Source organism: Centroberyx affinis, unplaced genomic scaffold (genome assembly GCF_046629955.1).
Source record: "Centroberyx affinis isolate AG114_WGS23_722 - 3 ecotype Tasmania unplaced genomic scaffold, CSIRO-AGI_Caff_v1 ptg010090l_1, whole genome shotgun sequence".
NCBI lineage: Eukaryota > Metazoa > Chordata > Actinopteri > Beryciformes > Berycidae > Centroberyx > Centroberyx affinis.
In genome coordinates, this window is record NW_027284734.1 from 38,246 (window position 1) to 57,541 (window position 19,296).

General features: G+C 42.5%; 1 protein-coding gene across 1 annotated transcript; it reads right to left on the reverse strand.

The window, feature by feature from the left end:
• Window positions 1–749: 749 nt before the first annotated feature.
• On the reverse strand, window positions 750–17,135 carry lemd3 (LEM domain containing 3). The gene is made up of 13 exons (XM_071514811.1): window positions 15,794–17,135; window positions 13,545–13,585; window positions 12,899–12,968; window positions 12,686–12,759; window positions 11,804–11,883; window positions 11,558–11,703; window positions 9,078–9,179; window positions 8,742–8,844; window positions 7,953–8,131; window positions 6,552–6,633; window positions 5,620–5,725; window positions 5,360–5,438; window positions 750–3,665 (listed from the first exon to the last, which is right to left on the reverse strand). Exons 1-13 carry the CDS (start codon window positions 17,133–17,135, stop codon window positions 3,487–3,489), a joined length of 2,583 nt encoding a protein of 860 aa, XP_071370912.1. The 3' UTR covers window positions 750–3,486.
• Window positions 17,136–19,296: the final 2,161 nt, after the last annotated feature.

Consider the following 19,296-nt stretch of genomic DNA (forward strand, 5'->3'; position numbering starts at 1 on the left):
CTCAACATACTGATGTAACCTAACAAACTAAAACAGCCTCAACATACTGATGTAATCTAACAAACTGAAACAACAGCCTCAACGACTACTGTAACTGATGTAACCTGGCAAACTAAAACAGCCTCAACACAGGCTACTGTAACCTAACAAACCAAAACAACAGCCTCAACACAGACTACTGTAACCTAACAAACCAAAACAACAGCCTCAACACAGGCTACTGTAACCTAACAAACCAAAACAACAGCCTCAACACAGGCTACTGTAACCTAACAAACCAAAACAACAGCCTCAACACAGGCTACTGTAACCTAACAAACCAAAACAACAGCCTCAACATAGACTGATGTAACCTAACAAACTAAAACAACAGCCTCAACATAGACTGATGTAACCTAACAAACTAATACAACAGCTTCAACAAAGACTACTGTAACCTAACAAACTAAAACAACAGCCTCGACAGACTACTGTAGGCTAACAAACCAAAACAACAGCCTCATAGACTGATGTAAGCTAACAAACTAAAAAAACAACCTCAACACAGACTGATGTAAGCTAACAAACTAAAACAACAACCTCAACATAGGCCGATGTAGCCTAACAACAGCCTTAACATACATAACCCAACAAACTAAAACAGCCTCAATGGCTGTTTTGGTTTGTTAGCTTACAAGCTAAAACTAACTAGAACTAACTTAGATGTGCACATCATAGAAAAGCAAAAAAGACGCAATTAAAAACCCCTAATAAACCTTTAATTTGAGCCGTTTTTACAATACAAGTGACAAATTACATTAAAACATCTGAATCTTTTTAAAGTCTGGATTATTGTACACCTCCCCCCTCTGGCTTGCAGGTTAGGGATATTGGTAAATTGAAACAATACAATGCAATGGAAATTAAGCTGCATATAATATTACATATTACAGTTATATCAATGTACAGTGTTTACATAAAATACATCAGAGGAAAAGAAACCATGAGGATGCAGCTGAAGTTCAAGCACCACCCTGGAGAAGTGCCACCACACCAAACCAACATTTACATTCACCTTCAATACAGTCATTAAGAAATAAAAAAAAAAAAAGAAAAGAAAAAAAAAAAAGCTGCAGGTGCACCAACATCAGGCTGGAGACATACAAAAATATAAAGATTACCATGATGCACTCAAGTACAGCAAAAACAACTGGCTTAATTCTCAAAGTGTTCACTTTATTTTAATTTACATATCCCGACAATCGTTTGAAGTGGATGTAAGGTCGATCCTTGAGTGGGAGAAAAACAATCGCATGACAAATGGATACGTGTAACATGTCTAGCGATATTAAAATCACGTGGGACATCAACCTGGCTGATAAAATGTGAGGAGCATCTGGTTGGATATCAAAGGAAAACCACTACAGAAGACTCAATTTGAAGGGAAAACTTTCTAACAAAATTACCTTACTTGCCCTTTAAACGATTGTATCGGTTTCAACATTTTATTAACCCAATACATTCTCCAGCGATGCAGTGCCAGTCATTTTTTAAAAAAAGCACAAAGTTAAGGCACAAATAGGTTGTCTGCTGCAAAAAAGTTTGCACCAGGTTTAGAACATTTTTAAATGTGCATCGTTTGTACAATTTTCCACTGCAAATACTGAATCCAACTTTCAATACACTGCATTTCCAAAAAGTAAAAATAAAAATAAAAATAAATCAAAATGGTGTCTGGCAACTCTTTGATCTTTAGCGTTTTTTTCTGAATACATGGGCCCTATCAAAACCACACAAGCAATCAGTCATCCATACATTTAGTACAGTCTCCTTGCAGGGGCTGGAATACTTGGAGTTGAACGTTACAAATAAGATCAGCTTATTCATCCTCACAATACTCCCCGTTACGTTTAGAAAACGGTCGGTTGCGTCCTTTCTTTCTGAATAACACTCAATCCAAGAGGGAAAAAAAAATAGGACATGACATCACGTCTAGATTTAGGAACATGGCTGGATACGATGAAAAAAAAAAACCCACTAATGACAATTAAATTAAACCACTAAAGTCAATTTTCAACATGGCAGGAAATGTCTGTTTTAAAAAAGTGAAATGACCACGGAATATGAGCCCGACATAAAAAGCTGAAGTCTATGTGCTCTTCTGGAACTGTTGATCATGTACACTAACACATAGACAACAATGCTGGAGGGACCGCAGAACCATTATGCGCCGCCGCTCCACCAGATGGATGTTTTGGAACTCCAAATTCATTTTCTGGAAACATCGATATTTATGTGCACAAAATTTATCCGACGCTTCCAGCAAAGGATGTCCGCGTGGATGGAAGAAAGAGGTAAATAGTAAACATATTAAATAATAATATAACATGGGAATACATTGGAATATAAATCGGAGAGGTGATTCTTAAAGAAGGGGGGGGGGGAGAAAAAGGCCATATATGGAATACATTAAAAAGCAAGCCAGAAATACTATGGCTGAGTGAACTTCCGCATTGTTGCCCTTTCTCTACAAGCTAGAACTATCGTCTTTGTATCTCTGGTGTCGAACCCCTCTTGGTAAGCTTTTGCCTCTGGATACAGATGCAGTCAGTTCGGAGTATTGAGCAGCAAGAAAAATGAGAGCTTATGGTTTTGCTTTTAATACAGATGAGTCGACAAAGCTACCGCCACCATTCACATGTATTTACAGCACCCCGTCTAAGTGTTTGTGCATGCCTTCCTCGCTTGACTTAAAAAAAAAAACAATACAAAAAAAAAAAAAAAAAAGAAACAACTACATAACAGGGAGTACTTCACCTCAAACATCTCCAGGAAATTAACATCCACATTATATGTTATAATTCAAAGCTTAAATAGAGGCATACTTTCACCGGTACATGCAGCTATTTCCATGTATTCCATTTCATCATGGGACCGATTTTATTATTTAAAAACAAAAAAAAAAAAAAAAAAAAAAAGGAGGGAGGGAGGGTTCAAGGAGTCTCTCTTGTCGCGCATATCTTTTAAATATGTCATTAGGACTTTTTGTTTCCTTGTTATATCCGTAACATTTGTAATACAAAGACGTAAGAAAACGAAGATATAGTGTCCGCTGCACCGTGGAACAGCTTCCTCATGCAAAGCTCCAGCGTCCCTCAGCCCGTCCGAGACTTCCAGCTTTCCGAAATAACTGACTTTTTAAAAAAAAAAAGAAGAAGAAGAAGAACAAAACGAAACCCGAAAAAAAACACACACACCACAGGTCAGAAAAGTCCAATGCCGGCGCTCCCCATCCGTGAAGAGGAATTGGGAGTCTTTCAGCTTCCCCCCCGAAACGGCTCCCGTTAAAAAAAAAACCAGGAGGTCTGGGAGGAGGAGCGGCAGACTGGTGGTGCGATGCTGGGTGGTAGGAGGAGGAGGAGGAGGAGGAGGGCATGGAGGCTCGTGTTAATGTTAATGCTGGGGAGGAGGAGGAGGAGGAGGAGGAGGGGGGGAGGGGAGTTCTTCTCAGGAGAAGCCCAGGGAGTTGACTGAGCTGCGGTGCTGCAGGCGGGGCGTGGCGTTGGTGGGGCTGATGGTGTTCATGTTGGAGCTGGAGGCCTTCAGGGGCGTGCTGCAGCCCTGGGCCTGAGGGAACCGCTGGTGGTACCGGTCCAGGCGCAGGTACTTCACCGTCACCAGTTTACCTGCCGCGCGGAAAAAAACCACAAGTCCATAACTGACAAACTGCCACCGTGTTTTTTTTTTTTTCAACATGCACATTCTTTAAGGAGGTGCTCAAGAACTTCAAATTTTTTCAGTCCGATGAGCTTTTTTTTAAGATTCAGGACCAATAACAACAACACGGCAGGTATGAAGCAAGGTTATTATCGTTAACGAAAACTAACAAAATAACGAAAACTAGGTGTGAAAAAATATTTTCGTGAACTGAAATAAAAATAAAAACGAGGCTTTACAAAAAAACGATAACTGAAACTGTATTGTGTGTTTACAAAACTAACTAAAATAGACTAAAATTATAGAGAAAATGTCTTTAGTTTTTGTCTTTGTCAATTTATTTTATACATAAGCCTAGTATTTTGGGTGGATATGAAATCTATCTTCCAATTATTTTTTTTTTCTATTTTTTTTTTTACCTTTTTGAATATTATATTACAAAAAAAGACTAAAACTAACAGTGAAACTAAGAAAAACTAAACTAAAACTAAGCCTTTTCAAAACCCACTTTAAAAACGAATTAAAACTAAACTGAAATTGAAAACAAAATGATTTCAAAAAATAAAAACTAATGAAAAATGCAAAAATATAATAACCTTGGTATGAATGCCACAGTATTAGCATTATTAGAATATAACACAGAAGAAGTGGAAGAAGGGATAGCTCTTCTACACTGTGAAAATGTGACTGTCAATGAGCACGTTTACATGGACTGCAATATTCCGATATTAACCCGATTAAGACAATACTCTGAATAAGTAACTGCCATGTAAACAGCATTTTCTGATTACCTTAACCTGAATAAGGTCATAATCAGAGTAAGCAGTAGTCGATTTAAGACATGTGGAGTATTCCGATTTTAGTCGCATTATCGAAGTGCGTTATAGACACGTATACAACTTAATCACACTATGACGTCCTGTCGGAGTTTTCGCAGCATTTTGCGACACCTACGGCAATCCAACTGCTTGACGACGCATGCTCTAGTTCAGTGATTCTCAACCTTTTTCATATGAAGGACCCCTAACTTAGTCCACATTGGGGCCACGGACCCCCATTTGATGAGATTTTGTGTCTCAGACCCAAATCTGAAAATTTGTCCAGAATTCCATGACTATCTGTATTGCAGGTAGAGAGATAACAGTGAAACTATGACCAAAACAGTCATTCTTCTACATTCTCTAATTGTTTTAACTTCTTGTCAATTAAATATGATGACGTTTTAACAATTCATCAGTTTGCTGGGGACCCCCTGGAATTCCCTCGAGGACCCCGTGGTGGTCCCCGGACCCCACGTTGAGAACCACTGCTCTAGTTTCCAAAAAATAACGGCTCGGACGTAGGACGTAGGGACGTAATGTGGGTGTGCGTCTTCAGTCATTAATCGGACTCTGCTCTGTAGCATGTAAACGGGAATATGAATGGAATATTCTATAAGCAACTCATGTAAACACCTTAATCGAAATATTGTCTTATTTAGAATAGGGTCAAAGTCGGATTATTGCAGTCCATGTAAACGTAGTCTGTGTTGCAATTCCTCGGTGGCCGATAGAGTGCTACAAGTCATAGATTACTTAATGCCTCTTTAAGCCTCTGGAAGGACAGATATCAGACTGATGTTGATGTGGTGTAATTTGCAAATGTCATCAAGCGTCTCATTTACCATCAAACCAGGAGCCATGAAGTGCCTTGAAGGCTTTCCCTGAGTGCTCTGCAGAGAGACACTTCACATAGACGCAGCCCTGTGGAGAGAGAGAGAGAGAGAGAGCAGGAAGCACATCAGTCTCTTCAGCTGTGATATCGCCGTGACATTAACGTGTTCTCAAGTGTAAAAGCGAGGATTATGGATATGAAATCAGCGAGTTATTATCCGCCGATGATGATGATGATGATGATGATGATGATGATGATGATGATGCGTACCTCACGCGAGTTCTTGTCGACAGCGATGTGGACGATGCCGTCGTTGTCGCTGCACTTCTCCAGGATGGCCTCATGGATGGCCAGGTCCCAGTTCTCCCCAACCTCCCTGAAAACACACACACATACACACACACACACATACATACATACATAGGTCACTTTGACGGTCTGGCCATTTACCTTAAGTTTAGTTCATTTATTTGCATACCGTAAAACTTCAATTAATAGCCTGGGTTTTTATTTGCTTCAAACACTCAACCGGCCTATATTTGGGACAGGCCTTTAATTCCTTTCGCACAAAACTCTTGCTCAGCAAAGATGGGAAATACTAATCAAATTGTTTATTTAAACCAGTATGAATATCAATTACGAATCGTTCATTTGATCTCGCTCCGAGAGACAGCGCTGAGAGAGAAAGAGAGAGAGAGAGAGAGAAAGAGAGAGAAGCGGTGGTCGAGCGAGCTAGAAAGTGAATGAAGAGAGGGAGCGGTGGTAGCGAGAAAGCCGGTGAATCAGAGAAATAAAACGTTATTTTCTGCTGCTTCTCCTGAGTTTTGTTCATCAAATTTGACAACTGACAGCTTGAATTTCAGGTCGTTCTTTTTTCTCTGTGCCGCCATGGCGATCAACAAATGTGACTGACGTTTGAATGCGAGTAAAAAACAAAATAAACTGCTTCCCAGCGTCAATGGCAACCGGCTTCTAATTGAGACCGGCCTTTATTTGTCAAAACGTGTAGCCACACCCGGCCAGTAAAAGGGACTCGGCTTTTAATTGGGACTCGGCTTTTAATTGAACGTTTACGGTATATAAATATATATATAGATGATAACACAGAGAAAAGAGGAATAAATACAATTTGTGCAGGTGAGACCAAGAAACCCCAGGAAAGCATCTCTACTCAAAAAAAGAAGCAGACAGCAGGTACTCACATGACTGGATCAAACATGTTTCTGATCTTCAGACATGGCGTTAGGCTGTTGGGAGGCGAGTTCCTCCGGTCTAGAGGGAACGCTGGAAAAGGACAGACAAAACCCACGTGAACCAATGATCATGAAGAAGACACAGTTCACACAAAGTTGATTCAGTACGGTCGAGTTATGGAGAGTGAATGAAGGTGCAATCACGCTGACAGTTTTCTTTGATCCGAAACCAAAATGGAAAAGTTGACTTTGTTGCATTTTTTTTAATTTGATTCATTTAGGTTCACATTGACCAATTACAAGCCAGGAAGAAATTGCTGAATATGAGCATCAGTCCAGACTGCGGTTTGGATTCAGGCTATCCCCGGACCCTGATACCGGACGTATTGATCCAACCGCCCAACCCTACTGGCTATTAATCTGTTTCCTTATACCCATAAAACCTTGTGTTTTGTTTCCTATAGCTGATTCAGATTACGTTCTCACTCCTAAGAAGAACATGCTTTGACGTGAACACACCATAGTCTGAATCTGTCATCCCAACCGACTGTGTCCAGACGACACTCCATACACAGCTCACAGTTTTCAAGTTAGAGAGGTGTGTTACACTTCCTGTAGTGAAATGGATGTTATGGGAATTCAAATCTAAATGTGTTTCAAACCCTGACTTTTAAGCCCAAAATGAGTTATATGCTATTATTGCATTGGCCAGGCTCCCACCACAACCAAACTTACTCCATTTACCAGATTAGGAGATACAATTTAATGGCATTTGTGATGCCCCCTAATAGGATAATATTGGAATGCTGTTGCAGACATCCTTAACGACCTTTGCTGAAAAGGTGTACCAAGTTTTGTGCTGGTTGGAACAATCAGTGACTGGTTTGGTGTTGGGCCATGCCCATGGTTAAGTTCATTGCTTGCTGGCGGCCATATTGTTTATCTGATCTTGGTGGAAAATGGTTACAAGCTATATCTTTGGCTATATACCAAAGTTTGGCCGTTACGAGTAAAAAATTTTAAAAGGGAAAAATGCTAATCGGCAAAAATATAAATCACTGCGGACTTTGGTGATCCAATTGGCAAATTTGTGGAGCAAATACAGGAATGTAAATCTATCCAACCGGAGTTAGGCCTTTACAAAGTCTTGAATTTGGACCTATAATCATAGCGTCCCCTTCAGGCCTATGGGTTTGAACCACTAATCATAGCAATGCAATTAAATATGTAATGGACTGTAGTGAGAATCAACTACACTGGAGCCTGGGACAAAATAGAGATCATATATATATTTTTTCCAGTGTTTGATTTTGCGACAAAGTGCCTGGGAGAGTTCAGAAACCTTCCCAGCCACAGTCTGAACTGACATCATCTGGCTGGTAGCTGGTGGCCATGGTAAGTGTATGTTACCTTTTCCCTGCCAGACTTTGGAGGGCATCAGGGAGATCTTGTCGCAGCTGAGCGAAGGCTGAATCCACCTCCAGACCAGGAAGTCCGCTCCGCCGATCCGCTGGGACTCCGTTCGGATCCTGGACTCGTTGGCCGAGAGGAAGCTCACGGCCCGGTCCCACACCTTCTTCATTTTCTTTCTGTAAAAACGACAGCGAAACTGAGACATCCTCTCCACTTCAACCAGGAGGAAGGACAGATTGTGTCCCACCATAACCTCTAGACCTAGTTAATAATCAGCTTATTCATTAATGACCAGTGTATGTAAACTACATTTATAGAGGAGTGATGCAGTTTGATAGTGTACAGCTACAAAGGAGTGAAGTATCTCATCCTGATTGACTGACCTGAATTTATCTTTGATGGTAAAAACAATACAATACCAACTTCATACCAGTGTCCAAAATTTACTTTTCATCAAGGACTGGCAAACTAAAAATTTTACCAGGCCAAAGTAATTACTACATATTTTTTCGTAGACCCGTTTTCACTGCTATTTCATGTATAGAATCAGGTACTGTGTGTTACTTAAAAATTCACTTATATGGTGGATAAAGTCTGTGATTCATCATGAAGTGCAACAGAAGTTAATATAACCAAGGCATTAAAATGCTACTTGGTGCATGACGGGGGTTTCACAATTTCAGGCCCTGCTTCACACAAACTTTCTTTCAAAATCTGTTCCAAGTCTTATAATAAATGATAAAGGTTTGCTGTGTGATCTGTCCGGCTGGTGGTGTCGGTACTGACCGGTCCTGAGGCTGGACCAGGGAGTCTCGGACGTGGGGGATGGGCAGGTAGGGCTGCAGATCCTGGTTCTCCTGGCAGGCCTCGCTGTGGCTCCTCAGAACATCTGAACAACAACACAGTATATTTTAAGGTTTTTAAATTTAAGACTTTTTCAGATAGCCTCTATTCGGCTCTTTAGCTCCAAGTGAGTGCTGAATCCTCCAATAAAAGCCGAATAAATCTAAGATCCCGGGTCAGTAGTCCAGTTGGTGCTGCGTATAAAACAAAATAATCGGAGCACCGTCCAGCAGTGTTTAAGAAAATATAAAATAATATGGTAAACAGAAATGGCCGTACCGATGATCCTCTCCACCATGTCGTACATCTGCCTGGTCTCCTCCTCGTCCCTCCTCCAGCGGTACTTCATGTAGTAGACCAGACCCCACACACAGCCCACCACTGGACCGGGACACAAACAGCACTTGGTTAGAGGTCAAACAACAACAGAAATAAGATCCTCTATAGACCCTTTTCACACATGGCTGACATACTTCTGCTTCGTCTTAGCAGGTTATAGATCGGTTCTCACCATTACCAGCAATGTTAAGAAGCCAACTTTCTGTTGCCTCGGATTCCATCTGTGGTCACTTATTATTCGCTTATGTTTCAACATAGCATATAACACAACACAGGTGTTATTCACATATCTTTCTGTTTCTGTTGTCAGACGACTGCAGCACTGTAAAATAGTGATTGAGCTTACCGAGGCTAAAGGTAATCATTTTAACGGTAATCGGTGCTGTTAGCATTTTGTGACCCTCGATCAAATCACTTTTTTATAGTCCTGCAGTCATCTGACAACAGAAACAGAAAGATAGATCAAAGACAACACTTGTATTGTGCAATACGCTATGTTGAAACACAAAATAAGTGATCACAGACCGAGTCGGAGACGACAGAAAGTTGGCTTTTTAGCATTGCTGCGAATGGTGAGAACCGATCTATAACCTGTGGAAGTACGTCAGCCATGTTTGTGTTTGAGGGTCCATTACTACTACTGCTACACCTACAGGTCGACCGATGGATCAGATAGGCCAATATTTGCATTTTGCATCATATCGGAATCAGCAACTAAGAGCTCCGATATGACCCATCCAGGTTCATATGATCTGGAACTGCCTGCAACACCAGCTATAGGCCTACACAGAGCTTCGTGAAACTTACTCGATATGGTATGTTTTCTCACTTTTCTTGGTCATTTCAAATAATAACTTATGGCGACCTTACACCAAACGACTTTTCAAGCGATGTCACTGTCGCAGACAAATTTCCAATATCGGAATAAAATCATGAGAGTTTTGCTGGAGTTGTGGCGCGCTCCCGTCATCTCGGCCGTTTGGTGTAAGGTCAGAAAACTCAGTCCCAGCTGTCTTAAGTCAGTCTTTTTCTCGTCTTCACGTTCCGATAAAATCAAACATGTTTAATATTATCGGAGGTCTTTAGTCTTGGCTCATGCAAATAGTGAAGTTCAATGACGTGAACATTGTCAACAACCAATAGTTGTGCTCTCTCCAGCAGCAAAACAGAAAGCAGCAGGTAGATAGTATATATGCTATGGCTAGCTAGCTAACCACTGTCCTGAACGGGGCTACTTGCAAGCTAACGTTAGCTACTGTAATGTTTGCTATTAGCTTACGAGCTAACCGTACGTTTCAGCTGAAGATTGTTAGCTTCAAATCATATAAATCTGGCTGCAGTGCTCCCTCTTTCCCTTTCTCTCATACATATGTGTGTGTGTATGTGTGTGTGTGTGTGTGTGTGTGTGTGTGTGTGTGTGTGTCTTTTCAAAGTCTTCTAGTGTATGGTAGGCAGTCTTTGCAAAATCTTATGGTCTGTGACTAAAAACTCAGTGACTTATGACACATTGTCTTTAGATGTGAGCTGGATGTGAGAGGGTGTCAGACTTTAGTCTTTTCAAAGTCTTTTCAAAGTCTTCTAGTGTATGGTAGGCATTACTGTAAATATGAAACTTGTCTTGACATCCACATCACATCCAGGCAGCCTGCTAAGAGGCATGTTGCTAGCTAATTAGGCTAACCTAGCTACGGTTACCTCAGCTAGTTAACATAACTACCAGACACAGCCACGTAGCGTTAGGTGCTTGCTACATGTGGACATCCACATCTAGCGCTTAGTGTATTATTACCATTACTGTTCTTATTATTAGCGGGCCAGCTAATGTTGGCTAGTGTTGAGAATGGTGCTCCAAAACATGATAGGCATTTTGTTTAACAAACCATCCGTCTATGTTGCTCCACCAGTTGAATTAAACTGAACACATTCTGCATTCATTCTTTCTTCTTTCTTGCTTCAATCACTTATTCGACTCTAATAATGCTGTAATCCTAACCTTTCCCTGTACTTCCCATTAATAAAACTGCCAGAAATTGCCAGTTGTGTATCTGTATGTAATCCCCATTTGCTATATTCTTGTTTATATTCCATATCACTGTTTATATCCTTTTCTTCTAGTACTATTTGCAGCTGCAACAATGCAGTTTCCCCACTGGGATCAATAAAGTTTCCCCTAACCTCACTTCTACAGCTGCACAAGCCTCCTCACAAGCTACACATGCCGTTATGTTACACTTAAAAGTTGATCTCAAATAAACCAGAGTGGGAAACAAAGACTAACCAGCCTCCATGCATAGAATCATTTTAGCTGTGGCTGGTAAATGTGCCTGTTCTACCGGCCGCTCTGCCAGGTAGGCGGCCGTTTGGTGTAAGAAAAATAGACTAATTCCTGCAGTCTGGTTCGTCTTGGTTGGTTCTCTGACCTGCAGCGATGAGGAAGACTCTGCTGACGACGGTGAGGAAGGCTCGGCGGAAGCGGCAGATGAAGGACATCTTGGGATGGGTGGACTCCAGCCGGGAGATCTCAGACACATCGGCCACCGGATCATCGGCATCCAGCCCCGTCAGCCTGGACACACACACACACAGTGAATAAAAGATATCAAGTTCACACACAGTGTTGCTGGTTAGAACGCGGACATGCGATTTGCTGTGATGGCTGAATGTACCTTATCCCAACGTCCTCGCCTGTCCGGACGATCCACTCCAGAGAAGTGTGGATGAACTCGGAAAACTCCTGATTCTGACCCTGAGGAGGAGAGAGAGAAATGGGTGCTGTGGGGATTAAAAACACACATCCAGTTCCCACTGTGGCTTTGGTGTAAAGTTCCATGACTTTTCCATGACCTAAAAATGTTCTTCCTTCCTGGTTTGCTAATGCTGGTTTCCACTAGAGCTGCAACGATTATTCGATTAGTTGTCAACTATCAAATTAATCGCCAACTATTTTGATAATCGATTAATCAGTTTGAGTAATTTTTGAAGAAAAATAAAGTCAAAATTCTCTGATTCCAGCTTCTTAAATGTGAATATTTTCTGGTTTCTTTCCTCCTCTATGACAGTAAACTGAATATCTTTGGGTTGTGGACAAAACAAGACATTTGAGGACGTCATCTTGGGCTTTGGGAAACACTGATCCACATTTTTCACCATTTTCTGACATTTTATAGACCAAACAACTAATCGATTAATCGAGAAAATAATCGACAGATTAATCGACAATGGAAATAATCGTTAGTTGCAGCCCTAATTTCCACTCCAGTTTGGATGAAAACCATCTAATGCAGTGAATGCGTGAAACAAATCTGTGCTTCTGGATATTCCTTGACTTTGCCGGAGAAATTATCAAATTCCCTGTCTGGAATACACCTCTCAAAATTCAATGATATTCCAGGAATTCCATGACCAGTGTGAACCATGGAATATAAGTGTGCAGTAGTCAACTTTGACACTATTAATTATTTAAACTGTGGGGGTTTTGTTGAACAGGTCGGCGTGGGAATGCGTTAACGTCCGATCTAAAGAGGAAAATGTGGAAAATGCGCGCGTACCTGCAAATACGCCACAGCCTCCTCCATGGACAGACTCCTGTTCGGATGCTGCTGGTCTCCACAGTCGTGCTGGCCTGCAATCACAACATCAAACCGTCACAATCTGCAAAGACCGAGGTTCCCCACTGGGAGAGAGAAGTGCCTCTGTTTGAGGGTAAAAAAAAAAAAAAATACCACCGCTAACAGAATGCGGTACAGAGCCTGGACACCCACCGGCGATGTGGGCAAGGTGGTCGTGTAGGTTGAGCAGGAGCTTGAGGATCAGGTCCTTCTCCTTCTTGCTCTGAAGGAAGAAAAAAAAAGGTTTTATCAAGTTAATTTCCAAACTTAGAATGAAAGATAGAATGTAAAAACAAGACGAAAAACAGAATCGGAATGTAGCTCTCTCGAGTCTGAGATGGCTAGAACTGCGTTTAGGCCTTAAAATGTCTTATTTAACTGTGTTCAAGACCATTTAAGGGCCTTGAGTTGAGGTAATATAATTGAAGGTATTTTAAAGGAATAGTTCACCCAAAAATGAAAATTCTGTCCCCACTGACTTCAGTTGTTTTGGAGAAGGCTGCTATGGAGTTGTGCTGGCGACCTCCCTGTGTGTTATATGGACAAACCAAACTTCACCTGTGTTTCAACTGGCATGAGGGGGTGAGGGTGATTTTTGGGTGAACTATTCCTTTAAGACTTTATTTCAGGACCTTCAGAAACTAAAGTGTACACAGCGCACTTACCTTTTTTTTTTTTTTTTTTTTTTTTTTTAAATGCAAAACCACTGTCTTGCTCTATATATTGAACCGACGCCTGTGCTACACAACTTTGCTGTAGACAAAAGCTAAAGGGAGGTCATAGGAAAATATCTACTTACATAAGAGCTGTCAAAGTCGCTGCCAAAAGGGTGGTTCTTAACTGCAAAGGAAGAGAAATAGATACAGAAGTCAGGAGACGGAAACCGACGGCGCGTTCGGCTCGGGCCTGACAAAAAGCATTGGGTTTTAGAATACGCCGTCCTCTGCCAGCAGAAGGAAAACAGGGTCTTTCACAATAAGATGGGGTCTGTAGAGGGGAGAGGAGAGGATTGTGGGATGTGACTGTAAGCGCAGACTATCACCTCCACACTTGACTCGGTGTCTGAACACGGAGCCCGGCCCCCTCTGGATCCTCACCAACCCCGGCTAGGCACCTTGGAGCGCTGCCATCGGACTATTTTGGCCATAATCACAGCAGTAAAGAAAATCAATCGTGTCCGCCAATCTAACCTTTAGGCCAGACCCTGTTTATATAGGCTAGTTAACTCAGAGTGATGCATTTAAAGGAAAACCCCCCCCCCCTTATCTTCTACCGCTGTCAGATCCCGTCAATCTGTGATGTTCGATGCATTCCAGGAGTTATTCTGCGATGAGTTTTGGAATCTATGTACCCACTTTCCCCTTAACCTGCCCCGTCTACTTCTACTTCAGTTAGCGTACGTTTCCCAGAATGCCTTTCGACAACCCCCAGAGAAGGGGCGTGAACTTGCAGCTTTCAATCAAAGCTGGGGGCGTATAAGCATATAAATATTAGGTAGCTAGATACCTTGCTGGTGAACGTTGGGGTGTGTCTATGTTACTCAAAACACAACAGTCCCGTTCCATTAGTCATTTTACACACTCTCCTTGACTTTCCCTTGGTACTTGGTAATATGACTAATTAAACAGGGCCAACATGTCTTGTGGCTGTATTGCATTCTGCTCTATTGAGGCTACCGTCTGCGGAAAAGTAAGTCTCTCTGCCTCTTCTACGATGGATTTCTCCCCTGTATGATGACTGAACGTCGGTGCAAAATGGCGGCTCCAGAAAGACGCCCTCGCTCTTTGACTGACACCAAAAACCTGATGCTTATGATTGATGTTTTGGATAGCGGGAAACATTTTTTTTGCTATCAAACTCCATTGTAGCTGCGCTTGAAATATGGAACGTGATGTCACATTGCAAGGTTCATCGCCAACAGTGTTAAAGTGTTTCGGGTTGAGTTTTTCCTTTAATGACGTCTCAATCACACTGGAATTGGCATCAGTAAAAAAAATTACATAATTATGTAATATTGTGTATTGAGATGTGTAAAGCTTTACACTCGACATCTCCATTTAAATCTGGCTAATTATATTTGCTTTACTTATAGAGACAGTCTTTACTCCACTTGACCAATAATAATAATAATATACATAATAGCCAAATGACACTTGTTACTCAGCTGTATTACTCTCCCAGTTTTACTGGACAAAAAGACAAGGAGCCTAACCCGACTCAATCACATACATGCTATAGTCTAGCAGTAGGAAAGGCCTGGGGATTCTAACCTGGAGCCTTGCATGGCCAGTTCACTGTAAAGAGCGCACAATTACATTAGTGTTTTACATGATTTTACATTTATTTGGAAGGCAGATTCCAGACCGATGATGATTTGCATTGGTGACACGGCATCTACTAGCAGACTACAACACACTAATACCTGTAAGTCAACAATTAAGTGCATCCAACCTGTTTGACAGATAGAGAAATAAGTGTTTGTAACTTTAGACTCATTCTCCCTCACAGCTGTGATTGTGCGTGTGGTCATAGCATCCCATCTCCCGTCTCTCTGTTCTCCTCACCAAAACAATCAAGACGGGTTTAGCTGATCTATGACCTGGATGTCTAGATGTCTGCAGTCAATGTGAAACTCGGCCACCTGACTGCAAAGCTGAATAACTGTTATTTGTTGACTTCTGAACAGTAGTCTAGCGGTTTGCCCCGGGGCAGGACACATGGATGCAGCCACCAGATGTGGTCCTGATCACCTGTCCTTGTTTACAGACTAGTAAACTTCAGCCCTGCTTGGAAGCATTGGGCCAACACTTGCTTCAACATGTCAACTAGGATGGCTTTTTCAAAGCAAACAGGCTGTAACATCACTACAGAAAGAGATATGACCAAGAGAAATGCATTTCAGTGTTACAGGTAGGCTTTCTTAATGTCCAAACCTTTAAAGATGGCGGTGAGAACACCTTCTAAATGTTTGTATTTTGAAATAACTGACACTGTGTAGGAATAAACAGTCAAGCTTAACATATAGGCTACCTTCTGTAATGTACTTACTGACTACATCCACCTCCGAGGCTCCAGAGCCCCTCATCCTCAGGTACATGAGGCCCAGGAGCAGGAAGAAGAGGCAGGCGGCCGTCAGCAGGAACATGGACAGGTAATGGGCGCTGAAGCCGCCGGAGGAGGACACCTCTTCCCTTTTGAACTGCTGGAGCAGCTCTTCCTCCGGGACGGACAGCTTCTGCTTCAGCGCTGCCTGGCTGTATGCATGGTTGGGGCCGGTGTGGTTGGAGTGGTTGGCCCGGTAGGTTTGGGACAGGGTGCTGTAGTTAGAGAAGCGGGGTCTCAAACCGATGCTGAATCTACTCGTGCTGCTGCTGGAGGAGGCTCCCTCTTCGCCGTCGACGTGGTTTTTGTGGCCGGCCTCTCCGCCGTGGTCCCCGGCGAGGGACACGTAGATGGACCTCCTGGGGAAGCTGCGGCTCAGCAGGCCGCCTGACAGGGCCGATTCTCCTCTCTTCCTCCCGTTCTCCTCCCCCTCCCCCCGGTCCCCCACCATGTCTAGACTCCCTGGCGGGTCATCTGCTCTGACTGCACCTCCCGTCTCCGAACCGCGGCCGACTCTGTGGGGAGGGGACGCGGTTTTCGGGTGGCTCCGTCTGGACGCCAGCCGGTCCCGCTGTCGGTCTAAGGCAGACAGGCCTCCGTCCTCCTCCTCATCCGAGTCTGAGTAATCCCCGGCTAGCTTACTAGTGTTCAAGTAAGACGCCCTGCTACCATTTAGAGACCGAGAGTCCTTCTCTGCTTCCCCCTCATCTTCGTCCTCCTCCCCCGGCTCCTCGTAACCCCTCCCCCCCGCCTCGGGGCTGGATTTGGCCCGATCCCCCCAGCCCAGAGAGCCGCTTCTATGTCCGTCCGGACCCGGGGAGGAGTTGTTACTGTTCGCGGTACTCCCAGCTCCTCCGTGACTCTTTCTAGCCGCGCTGGGTGTTCCTGTAGGCCTAATCTGCGGTTGCTGTAGAAACCCAGAGCCTCGGTCTCTCCTGTCGCTGTGGTTCAGGCCTCTTCTTTTCAGTGGAGTTTCAGCGTCAGACTCGTCGGAGCTGAAGCCGAGGACGGAGGACTTCCGGCCCGGTCTCCTGCTGGAGCTCAGGTGCGTGACGTCATGGCTGGCTGGCCTGGCTCCCGCCGTGTTGCCGCCGCCAGCGGTGCTGTTGATGCCGCCGCTGCTACGGGTTTTCCCCGGCCTGGAGCCCCGCTGCTGCTGCTCTTCGCGAAGTTTCTTCAATTTCTTCAAATACACGGGACGCGTGTTTTCGGTGACCGGGCCTGGAGTGAACCCAAAGCGCTTTAACTCGGAGAAAAGCTCCTCATCCGTTAACTGCGCGGCCGCCATCTTGGACAAAACTCCCAGAGAAGGCTCTGTAGCGGAAATGACGTACACGTGAAGTAGCAGTAGACCAGCTGGGCTGCGTTCAAAACCAGCAGCGAGCCACTTACTGGGAACACCGAGCTCAGTACAGCCACGGGGAACACCGGACCAGTTTCCACAGCCGGCTCCCAAGAGGAAAACCTGATTACAGACTATATTAAACTGTCATTATTTCTCTCTGTTTATGTCAGTCGTCTGCCAAACTAACGCTCTTACTGTGGTGGAGGTTGTAGAGTGATGCTGAGTGAACGTGTCTCAGCAGGCCCATGCAGACAGACTGGAGGTTAATATGAAGCCAACTGGTTACAGCCTGTCTGTGTCTGACTCGACCTGACTAGAGCAGTGATTCTCAACCTTTTCCATAACAGGGACCCCTAATATAGTCCACATTAGGGCTACGGACCCCCATTTGATGAGATTGTGTCTCTCCGAACCAAATCTGACAATATTTTTATTGCTAGATATGATTTTGATCAGAATCCCATGACTATCTTTGCTGTACGTAGAGGGATAAGTGAAACTATGATCAAAAGGGTCATTCTTCTACATTCTCTAATTGTGTTATCTTCTTGGAAATTAAATAATAGTGAAGTTTAACAATTCATCAATTTGCTGGGGACCCCCTGGAACCCCCTCAAGGACCCCTGGTGGTCCCTGCACCCCACGTTGAGAACCACTGGACTAGAGGACGGCGGGTCACGCAGCCTAAAACCTCTTTATTTTTTAAAAATTCACCATCACAGAAATATACATTTGTCTCCATTTAAAATGAAGGTTAAGCATAAGGTCAGCAGTGAGGTCAGCGTTGGGACAGTGTGGTTGTTTGGTTTATAATAAACATTTTAGTGTAAACAATAAGCTCAATAGAGGATTGTGAGTTTTAGACCTGTGGTAATGTCAGAAGGAATATAGTATTGATAGTACTAGGCCTATAGTCACATCATTATACATTATGGTGTAATTTATGCAATCTAATTACATCTGTGGTGTTATGCTGAGTTAGCCTGTTAATATGAGGCATAAGGACATTGTATTTACAACAATTAATGTCCATTTTAGTTTTATATAGGCTTTAAATTATTTTCTTAAGTCTTTATCTTGTTTTTGTCTTGATAAAGTGTCAATAAGATAGGATCAAACTTTATCTTATCTTTAATTAGGTTGCTGCAGCAGAATGAAGTGAATGGGGAAAAGGAAAAAACTGAATATAAGCACACAGCTTGAATACAAAAGAAGCAATAAAAACAGCAGAAATAATAAAATAATAACATTTAAAAGCAATAAATAGAATCTAAGCAATTGTGGGAATATGTAACCCTCCAAATATAAAAAGCATCCAAATAGATAGGTCTTAAGAAAGACATTTTAGGTAGTTCTTAAGAAAGTTCATAAGTGCAATTCCCCCAAATTTTCCCCAAATCATCATTCTCATCTACAAGCTTCTCTTGGCTTCTTTCTTAGGAACTTCTCAGAAGGCCTACAGCAACCACAATGTAAACAAGCATAAAAGGAGGATTTTCCTCCTGAGCTGTAACCCACAGTACTACAGTACAACAATTATTTAGGGTGGCTATATTTATGGTTTACTTCAATAAGTCACTTCAAGTATAAGAAAAGGCTCATACTTTGGTCTAATTTGCTTCTTTTCGACTACATGAGACATAGACCAATTAAAAATAGTGACAAGTTAAGCTAACAATAAAATGTCGAGCTTAAAATGTAACATACAGTAAGTAAAAATATTAATACTTTGAATTCAAAGGATTGGAGGAAGGTTATCTTAAAGTTAAGGGGAAACAAATTAAGAACAAATAGGCTATGAGAACTTGTAGGCCTATTCTCATTTATTTATTAAGGTTTTTTCTTAGGAAGGAAAATAAGAAGAAAGTTAAGAAAATACCAACTATTTTGTTGAATATCAACTTTTCTTAAGACCAAAGTTCAGAATAAATGTATAATATTTTTTTCCTGAGAGGGTTTTTTGAATCCAGCCCCACTGGTGTTTCTCCACACTGTTGAAATAACAATAATGGGATTCATTTCTGATAAATCAAATCATTATAGTAAAGTGTGTCCGATTTTGCTGAAAGGAAATTGTGATTTGAACTTTCCCTCAGACAGGGAC

Coding starts and splice junctions, on each gene's coding strand:
- lemd3 (XM_071514811.1), bottom strand. CDS start 17,135: ATGGCGGCCGCGCAGTTAACGGATGAGGAGCTTTTCTCCGAGTTAAAG. Junction 11,884..12,685: donor AGGCTGTGGCGTATTTGCAG/GTACGCGCGCAT, acceptor TCTCCTCCTCAG/GGTCAGAATCAGGAGTTTTC. Junction 5,439..5,619: donor TCGACAAGAACTCGCGTGAG/GTACGCATCATC, acceptor CTCTCTCCACAG/GGCTGCGTCTATGTGAAGTG.